Raw genomic sequence first — 24352 nt, forward strand, 5'->3', positions numbered from 1 at the left:
TGAAGGTCTCGGGGGAAACTCAGGGAAGGTCCAGCTGGTCCATGCCACATCCATCAGAGCCCTGAAGACTTCACAGTCATCACTCTGAGATGATTGTAGACCATTGATTTTACCTTTAATAAAGTCAATCTAATAAACAATTCAGAAAGTCATCCGCAGTGAACGAGGAGTCATTGTCAGGAGTGTCGTGTGTGAGTTTAATAACTGCATTAAACAGGGATGTGGATTATTTCTCTTTGTGTTACATTAGAAGAATATTCTCTCCTCACAGCTGAGAGTGCACGTTTATAGTTTTTATAACGATCTACACAAGCAAAGTGAAAAGTCTCTTGTTTTGTTGTACACCATCTGCACTCGAGTCTTCTGCAGGTCTGTTCGAGTCTGTTTAAATATTCAAAAGTTTTGGAGTCTCCAAATGTGCATGTGTTACAGGAGAATAAGTTAGAAAAGATAGATGAACTCCTTCCCCTTTCTTGCCTTGTCTCGCAGAAAATAAGAAGCTATAGTCTGGAGGAGACGCCCCAATCAGTGTCGCTGAGGCAGTGGATGAGAAACAACATTCAGTCAGAAATAAAATAATTTATATAAAAACTCTTTCACGAGAGTGATGCAGTGTTCAATAATGCAAACTTCATAACATGTCAGCAGGACATGGAGGGAGCAGAGATAAGCTTCTTCAGGGTTTTTTTTTATCTTAAAAGGTTAGCAGGTTTTGCAAAACATTCCAGTTTCCCTTCACTGGAACTCAGAGTCCAAACCTGCTCCAGCATGCTGATGCTCCTGTACACACAGCGAGCTCCATGAAGACGTGGTGTGTGAAGGTTGGAGTGAAGAACTCGAGTGTCCTGCACAGAGCCCTGACTGAACTCAACCCCACTGAACACCTTCAGGATGAACTGGAGCCTCATCATCCCAACATCAGGGTCTGACCTCACTAATGAACACACATCCAACAGCCACGCCCCAAAATCTAGTGGAGAGCCTTCTGAGGAGAGCGGACCTCATTATAAAAGTAAAGGGGAATAAATCTGGAGTGAGATGTTCAACAAGAACATCAGGGTGTGATGGTCAGGGGGCACATTTTGCAGATTTAAACAAAAATCAGTGCTTCATGTGGAAATACTGAGAAAAAGAAGAAACAATTCATACATATTTTCCTCCATCTGAACATTTTAGAAAAGTTTCAAGTCTTGTGGTTTGAGTTGTAGTTGCTTCAAGCTTCCATGAGGTGTTTCTGTAAAATTAAAGTTTAAAAAATGTAAGCTTTTGCAACTTTTCTTCTTTTCTTTCTTCCTGCAGAATCCTGATGCACACACTGAGAAAGATAAGATGCCTCAAGCTAGGGTTGGGGTTGTCGTTATATATGTACGATGAGGTTTAGTGTGCAGATCCCACCGAAGATACGATACATAAACAGAACATTACAGATAAACCAGTCTATACCATATACAGTAGGGTTCAATAAACCTGCTGAGCTCAGCGTACACACCGTACACCTCACAACTAAGAACACTTCTTATTCCATCTACTCTTCTACATGAGCAGAGCCACACCCAAACTCGACAGATGAAGATTGGATAAACAGGTGATTTTTTCCCCTTCATCTTCTGCCCAGTTTTAATGAGTCTATGCTCATGATGGCCTCAGAGTCCTGTTCCTGGCTGACAGGAGGGGAACCTGATGTGGTCTTCTGCTCTTGTAGCTCATTTTGTGCATGCTGAGATGCTTTTCTGCTCACCACGGTTGTAAAGAGTGATTATATGAGTTACTATATCCTTCCTGGCAGAAAAGCTCAAACCAATCTGTCCATTTCCCTCTGACCCTCTCTTACCAACAAGGCGTTTGTTTCCACCCACAGAACTGTCACTCACTCACTCAGTGTTTTTTGTTTTCTGCACCATTCTGTGTAAACTCTAGAGACTGTTGTGTGTGAAAACCCCAGGAAGGAGATCAGCAGCTTCTGAAATACTCAAACCAGTCCATCTGGATCAAACCAACACCCAGACCACAGTGAGAGAAAGAAAGTCACACTGTGAGATCACAATGTTTCCCATTCTGATGTTTGAACATTGTGAACATTAACTGAAGCTCCTGATTTGTATCTGTGGGATTTGATGCGTCGTGCTGCTGCTGTGTGATTGGCTGATTACAGAACTGCAGAGATTATTTTAAAAAAACAAAACAAAAAAACACCACACAGCATTTTATAAACATGAATTTATCATTGACTTTTTTTTTTAAACAGTTTGTACACACGAACATGTTCAAGGTAACGTCTCTCCGAAGGATTCCATGAGCTTCACTCCCACAGAAACACTGAACAATCCTTAAACACATTCTCTCTCTCTCTCTCTCTCACACACACACACACACACACACACACACACACACACACACACGTGTATCAACAGCGTTGATAAATAAAGTTTTACTGCAGTGCCTTATTCATAAATAAAAAAAAACAAATCTCATAAAAAACAAGACAGTACAATCACCATGGTAACACACACACACACACACACACACACACACACACATGCTGGTGAGAGTCACAGGCTATTTTAAATAAAGGTCACAAATAAATAGGCCTGTACAAATTAGTATCAAAAGAACACACCCACACGCGCACACCCACTCCCACTCCCAATTATGAAAAGAACCTCCCACAGAGAAAAAGTGCTCAGACTGAAGAGCGCGGTCGCGTCCCAATCCACATCCACTTCTGTGAAGAAACACTCACATGTGGATCCTGCGGACAGAGAAGAGAAGAGAAGAGTTCATCACTCACACTCCTGCTGTTCTCTTACAGGTTGTGTCCCAAATCACCTCCTACTCTACACAGCAGAATCAGTTCATTGTTCATTTCTACAGAACACAGATTAGCCTTGTGCGCTAGCTGACATGCTAACTGCTGATTAGCACATTAGCATGCTTGCTAGCGGCTCGTTTCTCAGGTGAGTTATTCATGTATTTACCGTTTCCTGGGTTTCACTTCCCAGCCGTCACGACATTTCACAAAGGTTAGAGAATTCCCCGGAGCGATGTCAATTTCCGACATGTCTTCAGCGCAGAACGTGAACCTGTACACACACACACACACACGAGGTTATCATCATTCCACCACCCCGTGTGGATAGGAGTGTAACAGTGCTTTATAAGCGTGTTATAAGGGCATGACGCACTTCCTCTGCGTTTCTCCACACTTGATGCGGATGCGGCGAACCTGCAGCACTTTGTGACTTGAGGAACTGGACCAGAAGGACTTGAAGTGTTTCCACACGGCTGAGAAGGACTCACTGGGACTCTCCCAGCTCAAACGGATCTTCAAAAGCTCTCCGATGTCCTCCTCCGTAAACACCAGGAACGTGTTGGTGAGGTTCAAACCCACACCATCAGCACTGTAACACACACACACACAATGGAATTTAACACAACCTGTTTATCATTAGATAGCATTACGTGTGTGTGTGTGTGTGTGTGTGTGTGTGTGTGTGTGTGTGTGTGTGTGTAAAATGACTCACATGTCGATGTAGATGTTGTTGGTGTTGTTGTGAGCTCCGTACAGTTTGATGTAAAAGGTGGGATCTGCATTGTTTGAGTGTTTCCTGTTAAAGATGTGCATCTTCATCTGATAGTGGTAACCTGTGAGGGGGAGGGGCAGAGTGAGAGGGGGCGGGGTTAAACACCAACTCTAAACACACACAGCTCTTGGTCAGGTGTTTGATCCAGGTGTGTAAACTGCTGCAGCAGTGCAGGTGAGACTGACCAGCGAAGGGCGTGTCCGCGCGAGTCTTCAGGTACATCTTGCTGTTCCTCCTCTTGCGCACGCTGCGAGCGTTGTAGCCCACAGTGTTACAGCGATTCTTCTTGCAGCTCAGACAGATTCCTTTATTAAAGCGCTCCGGCCCCGTGCATTGATACGCAAAACTCGTGTGTTCCCGATCCATCAGAGAGTCGACAAACAGATGCACCGCCCGCTCGTGCTCACACTTCATCATGCCCATAAAGCCTATACACACACACACACACACACACACACACACACACAAAACAATTAGGGCTCTGTTCCGATAGCAGTTAGTACCCTCACTACAAGATTTTAAAACTTCAGCACTTCATCCCGCTGTTCTGACCCGACTGTCAGCCATTTTGGCTCAGTCCCAAATTAGGATTGATTGATGGGTCGTGTTTTCGTGTCTGTGCTTTAAAACACTGTTAAAGTTCTGAGGGATTTGAGTTAGCCTGAATGCTAATGTTACACACTAATATTTGGGAAAGTCTGAGTCATGTGACCATATAGTGATGCTGTGTGGGCGTTTCTCACCCCCTGTGGTGGCGGAGGTCAGGACGTCCCCCAGGGCACAGCCAGGCTGCACCTCCCCCCCGTTAGGGTAGATGTCGATGTGTCCGATTGGCTGCTGAATGCCGATGCTCACGCCCAGAGCTTCACGTGTATACGTGTGCAGGACGTCCACGAACTTTGCGTCATCTGGAGAAAGGCGCTTGTTTGGCTCTGCCCCCTCGAACATGGGACCGGCCGGGTCCAACCCTGCCAGATAGATATGCGCTGATTAGCTTTATCAGCATTAGCATGCTGTTCATACAGGTGTTAAAGGCCCCGTCACACTTATTCAGAATTAGCAGGAATCAAGCAAAACCAGCCGGAATGAAAATTTTTTCAAAATTCGTGCCACATTTGGGCGGGAATTTCAAACTGACCAACGTTCTTACAGCTTTGTAAGAATGCCGTTCAAATACTTAGAATGCGCTTCGAGCCCGCCTTCAATGATTCTTGCACATTGCGGGTGTATTAGCTTTCGAATGCAGTTCAAATGTAGTTGGAGCACAGTAGGAACACCTAGAATGCTGTTAGAATGCAGTAGGAATATTAAGAATGCACTTCGAATGCCGTACGAGTGCAGTTTGATTGCTGCCTGAATGCCACCCGAAGTCGGGTCGGAAGGTGCCTCGAATGTTGTGTGAACTCACTTCAAATGCAGTCAGAACGCTCCCGGAATAGCCGCCAAATAAGTTTTGAACGTCTAAGAATTGAAAGAGAATGCAGCTCGAATGCTTAGAATGTACTTTGAATATCCTGGAATATATGAAGAATTTTCATTCCAATGGCACTCCGGCTCATTCCGCCTCTAGTGTACCCTGTTAAAATATTACACACTCCATGCACACTAAACTCCGCCCAAATGCACTCAGACACTAAACTCCGCCCACTGTGAGGATATTTTCCATACACCACACACTCGTATGACTGATCAGACCAGTCGCATCACACTGCTGCTCTAATTCTCATCCTCAGTGTGTAGTGTACAGTGTCAAGTGTAATAAACATTTGAAGGGTTAGTGTGTGTGTGTGTGTGTGTGTGTGTGTGTGTGTGTGTGTGTGTGTGTGTGTGTGTGTGTGTGTATAAAATACTGAGATGAAGGAAACTCTGCGTTTTCCCGTCCAGAGGGAGGTAACTCAAACTCTAGGTTAGTTGCCATGGTAACTGAAGCTGCTCACTGGCAGGTTTTCTTCAAACCCTCCTCCCCCCCAAAAAAATCTCCTCCTCCCTCCTGCTGAGCCCGAAGCAGCTGTTGGACGTGGGCAGGGTGTCTCCTCCCCCAGAACCTGGGCGTTCTCCAGAAAACAGGTTAAACAAACTGAGCCCAACCCTGAACTTGAAATTTCACTTTCAGCTGCCGTCAAGTTCAATTTGTGCCCAGAGAATTAAAATCAAATTGGATTTTACTGAATAATATTCCATCAGTTTTCACCTGTAATATTAAAATAAAGTGATTAAATGTGAAGTTAATAGATTACTGCTTTCAGACTCCCCCATGCCCCAGGGGTTTCCTCACTGGTTGCCATGGTGAATTGTAGTATAGAAACTCCATTGATTTTTTTTTTATATTCATCTCACACACACTGAACTCAGATCAGCTGTTTCTCATCTCAGGACTCAGCTGAGGCTCAGAGTCGGTTAAACTGCTTTCTGGAATACCCACGGGTTAAGAAGGAGAGGACACCTGCTCCTCTGTGTGTGTGTGTGTGTGTGTGTGTGTGTGTGTGTGTGTGTGTGTGTGTGTGTGTTGTGTGTGTACATACCTGTTATTCGGCCGACTGTACCATGAACGAATGCTCCAGCGTATCCTGCTACATGAGCTCCCAGACTGTAACCAATCAGATGCACGTTCTCCAGAGGCAGCTGCTGTTCATCCTGTATGTGTACACACACACACACACACACACACACACACACACACACACACACACACATTAACAGACTGCTTTATCTTTATGAACACCAGAGTGTTAAAGTGCAGTAAAAGTGAGTGCACTCTAAACAGCACAGTTTATATTCACACCAACACTTGCTACTGTAACCATCAGTGGTGGAACAACTGCACATAAGGCCCCGGGGCCAAACACCAATCAGGGCCCCCCCACATGGCGAAATTGCAAACAAACAATTTAGAAGGCTTGCGGCATATAGGCCTACTCAGGCTATATCTAACAAAAAGCAGTTTAAGAACGTAGCCTTTGGACCTAGCCATGGAGAAATTGCAAACAAACAAAGCCTGTGGCATATAGTCAGGCTATATTAGAACAGAACTTAGTTATTTTTTTATTATTATTATTATTTCATTTTTTATAGGCCTACCTAGCCTGTATTTTACATTCATTTTTATTATGTTCCAAATAGACACTAAATAACAACAAAATCCAGCAATCATGAATGATACACCCTCATTGTGTAAGCACGTCTTCAACTACAAAGCCGACACGCAAACCTGCGTTCGTCATTAAAAAGCCATTCGGCGACTATCTGAGTGATGTTAAGCGCTCTTGCTCGCTCATTCTCAATTGATAAAATGGCCAATCCACAGAGTCTCTCTTGACCCACTGCACTCCTGAGATAATTTTTTATCAATTTTAATTTGGAGAAAGAGCGCTCTGCTGTCGCAACTGAGACGGGGAGAGTGAGAAAAGCAAGAAGGCCGTGCACACCTCACTAAATGTAGAAGTTACTGCTGGATGATCTACTACCAGCAACCTGGCCAGGCTAAGCACAGATGTGTGTCTCGCTATCTGCTCCTTGAAACAAGCCCTAAGTGACACTAGTTGACCAGGAAAGCTGGAGTCAATATCCCGACTATAGTGATCACACAGTCGACGGGCCACTTCGTATAGCTCCTCGTCCTTGGCATGCTGGAGCGTATTTGGATGAACAGCCTCAAACAAATGAGCAGTCCGATTTAAACTGACAAACCTTTGTGACAGCTGCTGAATGATTACATCAAGACATGCATAGAACACATTTCACCCAAAAATAACGTTCTGCATCGGAAAGCCAACTGTCTTCGCTAAGGTGATCAAAGTGGCGCTTCACTTTTTCAACCTGGTGGCTACAAATTGCGTTTGACTGCCCCATTTCACAGCCAATGCCAGAGTGGAAGCCTCTGCCTCATCAAACTGCTCCCTGTACTCCTGTAGGGTTCGTACAGCATTCTGCAATAATGCAGACGCTTTGAGGAGATCAGTGGTCTTCTCCTGCAGTAACTTTGAGATGGCATTAGTGCACTCCAAATCTTTGTCTGAAGGCTGATTAAAAATATGAACTGAAATTTAGTAATGGCCTTTAAGTGCACCTGCCTCATCTCGTTCATTCGTTTTCTCGCTTGTAAGTGAGAGCTTTAATGACGTCTCCATATCTGTACTTTAACGCAACAAGTGCATCGTAGTGGGAGGACTAGCGGGTTGGGCAGAGGTGTTTCAAGGTTATGCCCCTGCTCTCTGGGCTCAATAAGTCGCCAAGTAATGCCCATCTCTTAAAAGGATAGTTCGGGATTTTTGACATGAATCTGTGTGGCATCCCCATCGATAGTGTCGTGCAAACACACTGCCTTACCCCTGACAGCATCCTGTGAGTCCAGTTCTTGTCCAGTTTTGGTCCAGACGAAAGTAGTCCGGTAAGTTTGTTGGGGTCACGAAAGTAAAACGTTTTTCGTCTCAAAACAGTATGTGTTCAAAAGAGTGATATATTTGCATCACAAAACCGTTGCCAAATAAAAAGTCAGACCTCGAAATCACTTGGCACTATTTTCTCTCCCTCGGTATCACTGCGCGCTGCCGCCAGGTGACAGCCACGGCTGTTTCATTCATTGTTTACTAGTGATGGGAATTTCGGCTCTTTTGGCTCTTCTTACTATAAGGAGCCGGCTCTTTCGGCTCCTGAGATTTTATTTTTGATTTAAAGGAGTACGCCACCCCCAGATGAAACTGAGTCAGTCCCTGCAGTCCCTAGAGTTGGATGAGTGAGCCAAAGCGTTTTGTAGCCGACCCAGCCATTGTCCTGATCTAGAAACGCCCCGGTTAGCTTAGCGTAGTCACTGTAATCCGGCGTGTCCAGCTAGCATTGTCGTTACAAAAGTGAATTAAATAACTCAAGATTTTTTATAATTATTTCTCATGACTTGTACAGTCACATCGAGTACACATATCAACGCAAATTAACATGAAGGGATTTACTAGACCAATTTATATCTGGAACTATTTTCAGCCACAGCACAGGCAAAGCACCGCTGCAGGCGCAAAGACACCGCGCAGCGCCTGAAAACGGGTGCGCAGCGCCTGAAAACCCGTTTTCAGGCGCTGCGCGGTGTCTTTGCGCCTTCCTTTTCCTACCTATTCCTTTAATTGCTGCAAGTAACTAGTTAATTCTGATTCTATTTCTCCTCTCAGTTATAATCTGTCCTGCTTTTGAAAAGATCCTCTCTGGGGGGACAGATGCTGCCACTATACACATCCTCCGTGCCATCACGTGTGTAAGCCGTGGATAGAGTGCAGCCTTGGTCTCCCACCAGCTTAGTGGCTCTGCATTTCGCTGTCACCTGGCGGCAGCGCGCAGTGATACCGAGGGAGAGAAAATAGTGCCAAGCGATTTCGAGGTCTGACTTTTTATTTGGCAACGGTTTTGTGATGCAAATATATCACTCTTTTGAACACATACTGTTTTGAGACAAAAAACGTTTTACTTTTGTGACCCCAACAAACTTGCCGGACTACTTTCGTCTGGACCAAAACTGGACAAGAACTGGACTCACAGGATGCTGTCAGGGGTAAGTCAGTGTGTTTGCACGACACTATTGATGGGGATGCCATACAGATTCATGTCAAAAATCCCGAACTATCCCTTTAACACTGTTGGCAACCACATCATAAAACTGTCTAATCTCTGGGATAGTTTTGACAGAATCATTCAGTACCAAATTCAGACAATGAGCCGCACAGTGCACGTACAAAGCAAGGGGCTCCCGCTCCGCTATTCTCGCTTGAACACCAGAATAAATTCCGCTCATGTTCGCTGCGCCGTCATAACCCTGTCCACGGCATCTGGAGAGATCTAAGCCGTTCCCTTCAATGCAGCTAATAATTTGGCCCTCCAGTCCAGAAGCGGATGCGTTCACAGTTATCTCGAATCCAAGAAAAGCCTCAACTATACTGATTTCACAGGGTTTTTTTATTTTAACCATGATAAGAATGTCTAGCAAAAATGAGAGATATATACAGTAGGTCAACCAGTCTGTAATCATGTGAAAACTTGTAGGTTTCAAGGAATTTCCAATGAAATTGTGGAAGGCACATTTATTGGGAGGGCCTGAATGTCAAAGGGTGGAGCCCTGTACGGCTAGGGGGCAATGGCCCCGCCTGCCCCCTTTAGCTCCACCCCTGGCAACCATCACTCCGCCCCTACATGCTCCACCCCTACACGCTCCAGCGGTGCAGGACATGTAGCCCTGTTGTAGCCCTGTTGAAGCTGCTGATCCCTCAACAAACACTAAATAGTGCACACTACATAATGGTTTGGGATGTAGTGATGGAAAGGGGACAGCAGGAATATGGAGTTTACTCCTATCTTTAATCAAGGCCATGGTCTTTCAACGTGAGAGCAGTATTTATTAATTACACACACAATCTGAATGTGTAAAGTGAGTGTGTGTGTGTGTGTGTGTGTGTGTGTGTGTGTGTGTGTGTGTGTGTGTGCACCTGTAGCCAGTTGAGCAGTGCAGCAATACTATGTCCAACGTAGAGTGTGTGATTGACAGCATCAGGGTAAAGCTGATGGGCCAAACTGAGCCAGTCCACCACGATGACATTCGCTTCAGCCTCATGCTTCACTACCGCTGCAACCAGCTTATACATCCAGCTCTCAAAAACACCCCCTATCTGTAACACACACATACAGAAAGAGAGAGAAGGAATTATTTACAGTATAACGCCACCATTATTGGTGTTTATTCTAAAATATCCTTTAGAACAGGTGTGCAGGTGTGTGTGTGATGAAAAGCAGGAGTTGCAACGAACACTGATGATTTCACTACTGTGTGTGTGTGTGTGTGTGTGTGTGTGTGTGTGTACTGACCGCCCAGCCGTGGATGATGAGGATGGTCCTGGCCGTGGTGTTGAAGCTGCACTGCTCCAGAGCCTCACTGTGACCCGTTTGGAGGAAACAGCCTTCATCATCCAGATCCGCAGATTTACGCATATTAAATTTAATCTGATAATCAAGCAGCTCTGTGTCTACAGACGAGTTCATATCCAAACCACCTGCAACACACACACACACACACACACACACACAGGTGAGGCCACACCTGAGATGTTCCATAACCACACAAATTATAACGCCACAAGTGTGACTGACTCATCACCGGTCTCAGCACAGCGTCACATTTACAATGATTTAAGTGATTTTATATTTAAATATGAATGAGTAATGAAATCAGCACGAGCAGTGAATCAGTGTCGCGGGTGAGTCGGTTCACCGAGTGCCGCTGTTTGACTCCCTCCCGCGGACAGGCTGAGGAACCTGCTCAGGAGGAGCCGCATGAAGGGGAGGAAGCGGAGGAGGTGTCCTGCTCTGACGGGATGGAGGGCTCAGGAAGTGAGAGAGAGAGAGAGAGGGGGGGGGGGGGGGGAATGAACAGGTGTACAAATGGCTTCTTACCTTCCAGGAGCTCATTGTGTGAGGCGCCTCGAACACACAGCGCGCAGCACAGCGCCACACACACACACACACACACCGGGCTCAGAGCGCCGAGCCTCACTGCCATCCTGCCAGAGCGCTAAAACAGGAAGTTGCGGCGTGTCGGAGCGACTCTGCGGGAGTTCAGCCGGAGCGACTCTGAGGGAAAATGAATGAAGTGAATCAGGTTCCGTTCAAAACCTTTTTATTCACTCGGTTTAGTCAGCTGACTATCAGCAGATCCGCGCGACCCGATTCACGCCTCCTCATTGGTCGAGCCCCTTTCTGTACGTTCGACAGGCGTGGCCAGGAATTTGAACTTATGAATGAATGGGGGAAACTCTCTCTCTCTCCCCCCCTCCCCCTCCCTCCCTCCTTTATTCTCTCTCTCCTTCCTTTATTATCTCTCTCTCTCTCTCTCTCTCTCTCTCTCTCTCTCTCTCTCTCTCTAAAATAAATAAATAAATAAAACATTGGATTTACTTAACCGAGTTATGGCAGCCGGTCCCATGAAACTGTGTTCATTTAGATGTATTGAATAGAGTTTTGTTGAGTTTTTCAACACATAACTCTATTCAACACATCTAAATTAACACAGTTTCGTGGGACCGGTTGCCATAACTCGGTTAAGTAAATCCAATGTTTTATTTATTTGAGTGTTCATTCTCTCTCTCTCTCTCTCTCTCTCTCTCTCTCTCTCTCTCTCTCTCTCTCTCTCTCAGAAGGAGTGCAGATAGCTAAAATGAAAATGTGTGGACGATTTATCCCTAAAGTCATTGTGTGTGTGTGTGTGTGTGTGTGTGTGTGTGTGTGTGTGTGTGTGTGTGTGTGTGTGTGTGTTATATAAACCTATACATGGGTTATTAAAGTTTCACTGAATGTAATGTTTTAAATGAGATATCACAGGTGATGTAAGACCGTGGTGACCACGCCCCATCCCAACTTTATGAAACGTGTTTCTGACATCGAATACAGAATGAGAATATATTTAAAAACCATAACATTTCTCATTTTCAATATTTTATATGTTGCCTTTGTACTATTTTCAATTAAATATAGGGTTTCCATGATTTGCAAATCATTACATTCTGTTTTATTTACAGTTTACACAGCGTCCCAACTCTTTTGGAATTGGGTTTGTATATAATCTATAACATGTTTATAAGATGTAATAAATACCAGACTACAATTACAGCTCACACTTTTTCTTCATTCTGATGTTTGATGTGATCATTGTGCTGCTGCCACATGGTTGGCTGATCAGATAACTGTACAGGTGTTCCTAATAAAGTGCATGGTGAGTGTGTATAAATATCCCAGGATGTGTACAGAGAAAATGTTTCATATTTTACATGAGATGAAATTTAACATTTAACCAAACTGAGTGTGTAGAGTATTAGAGTATGTAGTACACTGTATATAGAGGATATTACCCAGTGGTATGAAGATGTGAAGTTTATCTTTGAGTGGTGAGTGTGTATATCATGAGTTAGTGAAGTGAATGAGTGAAAATATTCTCAACACAAGATCATGATCATATCTTCACACCACCATGTAATGTTCTTTATATTATACAGACACATCCACACAAAAAAACACAAGTTAATGAAAAGAATTTTAATTTTGAACCAGTTCGCCATTTTGACAACTCATGTCCAGTCAGCGGGAAAACACTGGGAGTGACATCATCGGAGTGGAATATCGGGAAATACGTCACTCAGATCTGCGATGTAGTTCATATGAAAAATGTGTTTTTCAACATGAGAAGATAAACTTCATATCTTCAAACCAACGTGTGATTTTCTTTTTATTATATCGACACATTCACAAACAAAAAGTCCCCAAATTTATCAAAACAATTCATCAATTTCCTCACGAGTGACAGATATGTTATTTACCAGCTTAAGGTCGGTCCGTATCGTGAAATACCATGACCGAGGTCTTGAAAGTACTCGAGGCCCTCTGGGCCAAGGTCAGTATTCAAGGCCAAGGTCACAGCATTTCACCATACAGACCGACCTTAAGCTGGTAAATAATATATTTATTTTTTTCTTTACCAAATTCTAACAAGTCAAGTTTATCTGTATAGCACTTTTAACAATAAACATTGTCGCAAAGCAGCTTTACAGAATTTGAACGACTTAAAACATGAGCTAATTTTATCCCTAATCTATCCCCAATGATGAAGCCTGTGGCGACGGTGGCAAGGAAAAACTCCCTCAGACGACATGAGGAAGAAACCTCGAGAGGAACCAGACTCAAAAGGGAACCCATCCTCATTTGGGGAACAACAGACAGCCTGACTATAACATTAACAGTTTTAACATGAAGTCAGTTTCGTTGATGTTATAAACTCTTCATTGATGGAAACTTGAGTGCAAAACTGTTCATGACAACTGCAGTCCTAAAGTTAGCAAGTCAACTGTAGTCCTCAGCCATAAAAGCATTACTGTAAGAGTCCAGAGCGTCCTCCAGGTGTGACTTTCAACTGTCCTCATGGGGCCGTCCTCCACAGGAGCGATGCGATGAGACTCCAACCAGACACAGGGCACCAGAATGGATCAGGCAGGTCCGAGGAGCAGAAGAGGTTCAGCATCTCGATCCCAGGACCGACATGTAACTCAGAGGGACAGTTGGGGGGGGGGGGGGGGGGACACAGGTTGTTAGGTATGCCCAATGTCACCTGAATAAGTGTAGGCAACAGGTGTCAATGTCTAAAAATAACACAAGTATTAAGTCTGTGTGGTAGGCTCGCAGAGACGAGAGTCCTGACATCAGGCATAACACACAACAATGGCATGTTAATATGGTTAAAAAACATCATGACCTGCTCTGGCTGGATGCTTGATTGGGTGATGGGAGCACACTCCTCAGCAATGAGACAGTTGGAATTAGAGATCAGAGTGAGTGCAGGCAGATGCAGATGGGACCCTTAGGGCTGGCCAAGACAATTCAGTCTAACAGAAAACGAGAGCGCCCGAAAGGGAAAACCAAGCCGAGGCGAGCAGCCATTTTGAATCCTCATTCACGGCTGTAAATGCAAATGGCTTCCTCCTCGGTATACGAGTGCACTTCCATGGCAGGAAAAAAAACCCTACATTTTGCCACCTATGTCGTCCCCTATTTATACAAAATTGAGTCATTCAGGATTCAGCCATGTTTTTGCTTGGCGTTAGCAACAGTTACAGGTTTTTAGCTTTCTCCTGAAATGTTTCTTTTATTTCTTCTTCCTCAGGGTAGTAAAACTCGCTTTCGCTGTGAACACTGTCGTTATCGCTATCCATGATGTAAAATTAATGCTATTCTCCTGAGAAGTGCGAAAATAAATGTTGACAAAAATTGCTACTATGTTTGTTGTTGTTGTGACCGAGCAAGTCGCCAGAGGTCCGTAACCGGGGTCCGTAACTGTCCATATCATAGGATACGGACCCGCTCGTCAGCCAATCAGAGCACAGGATTTGATGGAAACCGGACTGTAAAAAAAATAAAGAGATTTGATTGATTGATTGATTGATTGATTGATTGATTGATTGATTGATTGATTGATTGATTGATTACTTTATTCTGAACAATAACGAAGAAAGATATAAAAATAAAAATTTAAATAAAAAATGCAATAATCAAAACATCGTCATAAACAAACAGAATAGCGTAGCCACAAGGCAATAACATAACAATGTTCAGAAAGGATTAGGAAGAAGTAATAACTTATCCAATCCTAACCCTCTATACCACCGCTAATCAAATGTCACTTTCCACCATAATGAACTATATATACAAAAGAAAACAAAAGCAATAAACAAAAAAGAAAACATACCAACATACCAAAACATACCGACATGGTATAATATCGACCAAATCAAATCATATATACAGATACTTATGTTATGCATATAGACACACATACAATACATCTATACAGTACATACATATACACATACCTATAACTATACACTAAATACAAGAAGACCAGTCACAGACTTACTCTCAATTTCATCATCACCTATATAGTCTGCCTGTCCTCATTCTCATATATTTTTATTAACATTTACTCTCTTAAAATTCATTTCCCCTCTCAGGTTAGACCCACCCTGCCTTTCCATAAACGTATTTTGTACCTCACCCGGAAGAAGGTTATGTCTTGCTTTATACATAATTTGTGCAGTCTTGTGTTTAACCACATCAGTGAATTTCAGAGTGTGTGCTTTTACGAATAATGTGTTTGTATGCTCAAGATATCCCGTATTACTGACAATTCTTATTGCTCTTTTTTGTAATGTGCATAACGGCTGCAGGTTAGATTTGTAGGTATTACCCCATATCTCCACACAGTAGCTCAGATATGGAAGTATGAGTGCATTATACAGAGTATGTAGTGATTTATAGTCCAGAATGTGTCTTGATTTCCCCAGAATTGCAGTAATCTTTGCTATTTTTGCTTTAACATGATTAATATGTGGTTTCCAGCAGATTTTATGATCAACAATCACACCCAGAAATTTTATTTCATAAACTCTTTCTATGGTTATGTTGTCAATTTTCAATTCAACTTGAGGGTTCGACTTATATTTTCCAAATAACATAATCTTTGTTTTACTCAAATTCAATGACAATTTGTTTACGTTAAACCACCTTTTTAATTTATTCATTTCGGTTGTGATTGTTTCCATAAGCTGCTGTGCATTGTCCCCGGCGCAAAAGATGTTTGTATCATCGGCAAATAATATGCATTTCATTATACTTGATACATTACATAAATCATTAATGTACAATATAAACAGTTTAGGACCTAAGACAGACCCTTGCGGTGCTCCACATGTTATGGGCAAATACTCAGATGTGTGATCTCCAATTTTTACAAATTGCTGCCTGTTGCTTAAGTAGCTCCTCACCCAGTCCAAACCCACCCCTCTGATACCATACCTCTCTAATTTGTTGAATAGAATGTTGTGATTTATTGTGTCAAATGCTTTCTTTAGATCTATGAAAATTCCCATAACATGTTTTTTATTGTCTATACCATTTGTGATTTTCTCAATAAGTTCCATTAATGCCAGGGTTGTTGATCTGTCTTTCCGGAATCCGTATTGACTGTCAGCTAAAAGTTTGTATTTTTCAATGAAGTTGTCTAGTTTTGCTGTGAACAGTTTTTCGAGGATCTTGGAGAACTGAGAGAGTAAAGAAACTGGCCTGTAATTTGTGTAATGGTGTCTATCTCCACATTTATATAAAGGTATAACTTTAGCTATTTTCATGTTGTTTGGAAATTTACCAGATTGAAAAGACATATTACATATGTGAGTAAATGGTTCTGCAATTTCTTCAATAACTTTTTTTATTAAACTCATATCAATATCATTCCAGTCAGTGGAGGTTTTATTTTCACTTCTCCTTACAATGTCTATGACCTCTTTTATGCCAACTGCACCAGTGAATATAGATTTAGGATTTCTCTCCCATCGAGCAGCCTCCGCCCCTCCAGGTGTGTCTGTATCCTGAATCTTTTCTGCCAGATCTGGTCCCACATTTACAAAGAATCTATTAAAACCATTTACCACTTCTTCCATATTATTTATTGATCTGTCATTCTCAATATAATGATCAGGGTAGCTTGTGTTTTTGTTTTTAGCTCCATTCCTAATAATACTATTCAGTACATTCCATAGCCCCTTCATGTTATTTTTATTACTATGTAATAATTTATTATAATATTCCTTCTTACATGTCCTCATAATGCTGGTTAATTTATTCTTGTATTTTTTATATTTAATTTCTGCCTCTAAGGTTCTTTTTTTATGAATTGTCTATACAGCGTGTTCTTTTTTTTTACAGGCATTTTTTAATCCTTTGGTGATCCATGGACCATTTGCTTGTTTTTGTCCATCACTGTATTTCCTTACAGGACAGGTTTTATCATATAGTGTTTTAAAGATATTTAGGAATCCACTGTATGCTTTGTCAATATCTTCTTCCTCATATACGACTCTCCAGTTCTGTTTCAGTAATTCACTCTTAAGTGTCCTTATGTTTTCTTCGGTTCTTATCCGTTTGTATTTCAGCTGATTCATATCCTTAGGTTTGCAGTAATTACAGTGATAGACAATAAATACAGGCAAATGGTCACTGATGTCGTTATATAAAAGCCCACTTTCTGTATTATTTTCCATACTGTTTGTAAATATATTATCTATTAATGTGACACAATGAGAAGTAATTCTACTAGGTTTGGTGATTTTGGGGTATAAACCCATACTGTACATTGTATTTATGAAATCTTCTGTCATTTTATGCTTTTTTGGATTTAACAGATCAATATTATAATCCCCACAGATAAACACAGTCTTCTGCACTGAGTTAGAAAACATGTTTTCCATCCAGTTTTCAAATATATCGATACTTGATGCTGGAGTTCTGTACAAACAGCTCACAATTATATTTTTTATTTTTTACTTTTTCCATACAAATTTCCACTGTGATACATTCCACCAGATTATCAACAGCTGCTGTCATACTCTCCACCACCTTATACTTCAATCCTTTATCCACATATATTGCCACACCGCCTCCTCTCTTTTTCACTCTGCTTATGAGTGATTCCACGCTTATGGGTACTGAAATGGGGACATGAACTTATTTTTAAAAATTCACCTAAAACCATTTCTTTTTTTTACCATCAGGTCACAAAACATGTAATCTTTAATGAATGATATGTTAAAAGATAACTTTAATTTTCTGAGATGTAATAAAAACATATTTATATGCCAAAGTCAGAACGTAACAGAAGTGTTGTGGACATATATATTCTCAATTTTAACAATGTAGAATTACTTTTTGAAACATAGGAAGGTGATGTTTTAGCAAATATAATTAATAAACATGTGTAGTAGAATAAACATACACATTCTTTCAATAAGATTAACATGGTATAGAGCTAGATTGTAATTAATTTGTAACAGACGCGAGATGGACAATCGTAACAGAAGTAATGTAACAGACATCATTTTGGAACTCATAGGCTTGACTTTGGCATATAAATATGTTTTTATTACATCTCAGAAAATTAAAGTTATCTTTTAACATATCATTCATTAAAGATTACATGTTTTGTGACCTGATGGTAAAAAAAGAAATGGTTTTAGGTGAATTTTTAAAAATAAGTTCATGTCCCCATTTCAGTACCCATAAGCGTGGAATCACTCATATATGATTTAGATCATAACCCTCCATCTCAAAGTCCACATGTCTGTCAGTGCTGATCTGTCTCTGAAATTGCTATGATGTTGAATGGGTTCTTAAACTGTTTCAAATATTCTTTAATACTGTGGAAGTTGGCATATAGGCTTCTGCTATTGAAGTGGATGATTGATATGTTATGCTTTGATTGGAAAGTTGTGTTGTAGTGCTCATCTGTGTAATAACTGCAGCTGTTTCCTATATCATTGAGTAAATTGTTATCCGGATCAATATCATGTTCTATGTTCTGTATTTTATGTTCTGTATATACAAAGTTTTCTAGTCCTAATGTGTGTTTATTATCAGGAGTTGTCATGGCTGTAGTTTAAGGATACCTTGTTGTTGTACGTTTCGTTAATATTTGCTCAGCTCCTCCAGCTCCCTGATGACTAGTACTTTGGCTTGTTCTGGTGTTCCATTTAACTTGATGTATATTTTGCAGTTTGAAGTCCATGTTGATTGTATTTTCTTCTGTTTTCTGAGTAGACGGGCCATTCTGGCAACGTCCGCATTTTTCTTTGTCAGGTGCTCATTGATGTAAACGTCTGATCCCTTCAGCCGTCTTCCCTGTTTCAGCAGCTCGTTTTAGTATTTTCTATTTGCAAACCGAACTATTATTACCAGTTTTGTCTTCTCGTTTCCCCTTGGGAGCGGGTGACAGGCCTCGATGCTCTCCCTGTCTAACTCAACTCCCTTTGAGCAGAGAAACGCCGCCACCTGTTGCTCCACCGACGCCGCGTCCCCCTCACTCGGCTCCTCTCCGTTCCGCATCGTCACTGCCCGTGCATATGAACGAGGTTTCACTTCCAAGCCGGTGATTATGATGTCGTTCATTCTGGTATATTGCTCCAGATCGGCCACCCGGTTCTCCAGCAAGTTAATCCGCTTGTCCTTCTCGGTGATTTTTAGCCTCAAGGCTTTAACTTCCTCCACCAGGCTCATGATGGTTTTCTGCTGTTGTCTAACAGCAGAAACCTCCTCCGTCAACATGTCGAGTGATCTTTTAATATCGTCGACCTCCTCAACCTGTGCTGTATTCTTTTTTGGTGGCATGTCGCGAAGCGAGGAGCGAAGCGCAGGAGGAACAAGCGGGGCGGCAGCAGCGCGGCAGGAAAATCTGAGGCTTCAGCCGCGGCCCGGGCCCGCTCTCAGCCCGCTCTCAGCCCGCTCTCAGCCCGCTCTCGCTCTCAGCCTGTTCCCGCGCAGCCTCTCGCCCGCTCTCGCTTTCAGCCTTTATTTATGTCCTGGTTTTGGTTCTCCGTGTCCCGGATGGAGCTCGGATGAAAAATACCAGTGGAGTATTTCACACTAAAACACTCGTGTGTGTGTGTGTGTGTGTGTGTGTGTGTGTGTGTGTGTGTGTGTGTGTGTGTAATATAGAGTATTTATTCTGCACAGGATGAATGGTCATGACATCACTTTATTGACTTTACTGTGGCTCTGGAGTTCTTTATTGTGTACTTTTGTGTCTTGTGTGGGGTTTTTTGTGGTCTTGGATGTGGATGTGGCAGCAACATCTTTGTTGTGGCTGCTAAGCTAATATTAGCTGAACATTTACAAACCTACAGTGTGCAGAATGTTCTGGTATTTAGTTTGGGATCCAGCTGAGGACAGCGGCAGGTTCACAGTGATATTGTTTTCCATTCGTACACACACACACACACACACACACACACACACACACACACACACACACACACGGATGAGCCATGTCACCATTCCATTTCATATTTCTCCTCTGTTTTGATTTTTTACTATTATTTAAAATAAAAGTGAAGGATTAAAGGTCTTTATTTCACTGTATAATGAATAAACCCTTGCTGATGCTGCCCCCTGCCGGTGGATCTGTGTAACTACACCCTGAATAAAGGAAGGCACATACTGTAATTTATATGAATTTATTTATCTCATCTCATCTCATTATCTGTAGCCGCTTTATCCTGTTCTACAGGGTCGCAGGCAAGTTGGATCCTATCCCAGCTGACTACGGGCGAAAGGCGGGGTTCACCCTGGACAAGTCGCCAGGTCATCACAGGGCTGACATGAATTTATTTATATTCATTATTAATGTAACATAGATATACACAAATGTTGGAGATCACACACAGACACTACTTATTGATTATTGATGAGATTTGAAGCAAGCTCATTCTCCACACTGTAAATTCAGTAAAAGTCTACACTTCAATAGAAAGATGTTCTTATAAGCATTATATTAATGGCATTTAGCAGATGCTCTTAACCAGAGTGATGCACAACACATCCAGAGCAGTAGGTGGGGGTTAGGTGCCTTATTCAAGGGTACTTCAGCCATTCCTGCTAGTCTAGGGAATTGAACCAGCAACCTTTTGGGTCCAAGGCTGCTTCTCTAACCATTAGGCCATGGCTTCCCCGTGGTATAAGTGGCACAGTGTCAATCCTGCTGCAGTGTTGCATTAGGGACAGCATTAATAATTTACTTTAATACACTTTAACATGGACTGCTGATGTAGTTGGACCTTTTCCAGATCTTTCCCATGTGGAGATTATTCCTGCACTCAGGTCCTGATTTCTTCTTTTCAGGTTTCCTGAAGGAGTTTTTTCTTTGGAGAGCGACTCCACTGAGCCTGCAGCTGCTTCTCCTCATGTTAACCCCAAATGGATTTATTTTCTTTATTTCACATCAATCTGATCATCACCTGCTCACACAGCTGCCCTTTTCACTGTGTGTGTGTGTGTGTGTGTGTGTGTGTGTGTGTGTGTGTGTGTGTGTGTGTGTGTTTAATATAAACTTCAATCAAATAAAGTACATTTTTACATGTTAATATGACAGACTTCACTGAGTGCTGCTGGATTTAAATCACAATCTTCTGAAGAATCACAGAAATTATTTCAGTGACATTTCACACACACACACACACACCACGGGCGATTGCTCTAAGACAACGAGGGAGGCTCAGCCTCCTCTAAAAATGACGAACATCGAATCATAGAAATATATGTGCTCAACCCAACTACAGTGCGAAATCATTCCGTTATAACTTTCCCCAGTTCACCTAATGTGTGCGTGAGTTTTTCCCCCTCGTGACAGCGCGATGCAGCCCAGCCTCAGTGCACTTCAATGGCATTTGGGAGCTCTGCGCTTTTCAATCTCAAAATGCAAGACGATTATTGGACAAATACTGCGAAAACGCCCGCCCACCGGACTCCCAGCCTCACATGGGCGGGACATGGCAAAGCTTTCCGCGAGGAGACTGGTGATTGGTGAAAGCGGCCGGATATTTTCTTTGATTGACAGCTCGTTTCAACTATAGACAGGCAGCGGTGAATCTCAGTTCAGTCCCATGCGGATTCGCAAGTGCTGTGGTGTATTGTAAGAGATCAGCTTACATTTCGATTTCATTCATTACATACGGTTTCTACCAGCTTTTTTAGTTTGTATATATTTTCATTGTAAATAAAGTGTAAATATAGTGTTGTCAAGTTTGCTATCTTAGTTCCAGAAATTTCGTTTATTTGAGTGACTGAACTTGAACTTGAGGGGGCTAGTCAGCTAGCAAGAAAGCTGCGCACGGATGCCAAGCATTGCTGATTTAATTTTGGCGAAGCCATTTGCCAGTCTTCCTTTCGAGGAAAAAATTAAAATTAAAGAGCAGGGTAGGCCAACGCCTCAAACTGACTTGGTGAAAAAGGTAGGGAATAATACTCATTCCTTTCAGCTCTCCTGGTACGAGAAAGTGAATTGGCTAACAGCAAGTGACCCACATCAACAACAGTAAATAGGCTATTTTAGTAATATGTCATGGATGGACCAAAAATATAGAATCTATTTAAAATGTTTATGCTGAGTATATTATATTGGAATATATATTTTTCTGGATATGAATTAAACACAGCTACAATTTGGAAAACACTTTTAAACAAAAACACAGCCGAGAACATTTCACACTACAGGCCTGGATTAAAAGTGAAGGGTTATCAAAATTGTCAATAAAACATTTCTCAGTCAAAATAAGTAAAATATAGGGAAAGTGTCATTGAATGAAATGTGTGGCCCCCAGCTCTATGTTTGGCTCCCCAAGGTCAGTGCTTGTGCCTATTCCAGAACACTCTGCTGTTACTGCTGAGGTTCCTGACAAAGAGCTGTTTTCAATAATGATCAATTTTTAAACAACATGCCACAATTTTAAAATATAAAATGTTAAAATATACCCCTCCCCCCCAACACCACCATCATGTATATTGGACAGTAGGCTAATGGGCCAAAAGAACCTGTTATTTCACAGTTTGTGACCCTGCCAACAATCAGCCAGATCAGAGGCAAGAGTATGGGCAAAATTGATGTGTTTTTTCTTTTTTCTTTTAAAATCTGGAAATATCGTAACCGACCAGCCTCCCCTGTTTGAAAGACTACCAGCCGCCACTGACACACACACACTGACGTCGATACACTGGCTACCAGTTAAATGCAGAGTTGATTTGAAGATTTTACTTTAGGTTTTTAAATCCTCTTTATGATCAAGCACCCGTGTCAGAACTTCTCATCACTCCACTCCTGCATGGAGCCCACGCCCTGCTGATGATCCACTCTCAGTCGTGCTGCACACCAGGAGGCAGAAAAGGTGGCAGGATCGAGTTTTTAGTGTCGTTGCTCCTCGGCTCTGCAATAATCTCCCTTTGAAGGTCAGAACAGCTCCTCCTCTTCCTGTGTTTAAAACCAGATAAAACTTGTTTTTTTATTGCTTTTAAATGTTATTAATGATTATTAATCATTATTTTACTTTGGATCATTTATCATGCCTGGAGTTGCTACTTGTTTTTATCCGCACAGGGCTGAGTGAGGTGGACTCATTGTGTTTTATTTTCTGTGATGTGTGCTTTGTTCAGTGATGTGACATTTAAATATGAGATACAAATAAATTAGATTTGATTTGACACAGGCGGCACGGTGGTTAGCACTGTTGCCTCACAGCAAGAAGGTCCGGGTTCGAGCCCCGTGGCCGGCGAGGGCCTTTCTGTGTGGAGTTTGCATGTTCTCCCCGTGTCCGCGTGGGTTTCCTCTGGGTGCTCCGGTTTCCCCCACAGTCCAAAGACATGCAGGTTAGGTTAACTGGTGACTCTAAATTGAGCGTAGGTGTGAATGTGAGTGTGAATGGTTGTCTGTGTCTATGTGTCAGCCCTGTGATGACCTGGCGACTTGTCCAGGGTGTACCCCGCCTTTCACCCGTAGTCAGCTGGGATAGGCTCCAGCCCGTGACCCTGCACAGGATAAGCGCTTACGGATAATGGATGGATGGATTGGTTTGACACAGCTCCACCTGCTGGCTGAGACACTCCTGTTCACTCCCCTCGACACATACTTGTACATTCCCTGGCCATACTCTTGTACAGAACTGGACATTTTCATGTCCTACTTCCTGTCTGTCCCATATTTTTTCACAATCTGTCAGAGACAGTAACTCCACCCTCTGGCTCTGTTCTGTGTGAGCTCTCCATCCTGCATGTTTCTTCCTGACAGTTTCGCCTACATCCTAATCTACTTCCTGTCTGCCTATATATGGACATCAAAAAAAAGTGGAGTGGTTATTCATTATTTGTTTTGCTTTTCATCACATTGCTGGAATTTACGCCCTGTGTCTGAACATGCTGAGGTTCTACCTCCCTGTCTATCTACCCCTTATCTGCCTACTGACCTGTCTGTCTTCCTGTCTATCTACCCTCCTGTCTATCTGCCTACTGCTCTGTCTCCCTGTCTATCTGCCTACTGACCTGTCTGTCTCCCTGTCTATCTGCCTACTGACCTGTCTGTCTCCCTGTCTATCTGCCTACTGACCTGTCTGTCTCCCTGTCTATCTAGTCAAGTCAAGTATTTGTATAGGACTTTTAACAATAAACATTGTCGCAAAGCAGCTTTACAGAATTTGAACGACTTAAAACATGAGCTAATTTTATCCCTAATCTATCCCCAATGATGAAGCCTGTGGCGACGGTGGCAAGGAAAAACTCCCTCAGACGACATGAGGAAGAAACCTCGAGAGGAACCAGACTCAAAAGGGAACCCATCCTCATTTGGGCAACAACAGACAGCCTGACTATAATATTAACAGTTTTAACAT

At 42.4% G+C, this 24352-nt stretch overlaps 1 protein-coding gene across 1 annotated transcript; it reads right to left on the reverse strand.

The window, feature by feature from the left end:
* Positions 1 to 2202: 2202 nt before the first annotated feature.
* lipg (lipase, endothelial) lies at positions 2203 to 11218 on the reverse strand. The gene is made up of 10 exons (XM_060931030.1): positions 11007 to 11218; positions 10422 to 10606; positions 10046 to 10225; positions 6104 to 6215; positions 4325 to 4549; positions 3767 to 4009; positions 3522 to 3642; positions 3183 to 3398; positions 2976 to 3080; positions 2203 to 2749 (listed from the first exon to the last, which is right to left on the reverse strand). Exons 1-10 carry the CDS (start codon positions 11110 to 11112, stop codon positions 2737 to 2739), a joined length of 1506 nt encoding a protein of 501 aa, XP_060787013.1. The 5' UTR covers positions 11113 to 11218; the 3' UTR covers positions 2203 to 2736.
* Between the last annotated feature and the right edge of the window lie 13134 nt (positions 11219 to 24352).

Source organism: Neoarius graeffei, chromosome 10, assembly GCF_027579695.1.
Source record: "Neoarius graeffei isolate fNeoGra1 chromosome 10, fNeoGra1.pri, whole genome shotgun sequence".
Taxonomy (NCBI): domain Eukaryota; kingdom Metazoa; phylum Chordata; class Actinopteri; order Siluriformes; family Ariidae; genus Neoarius; species Neoarius graeffei.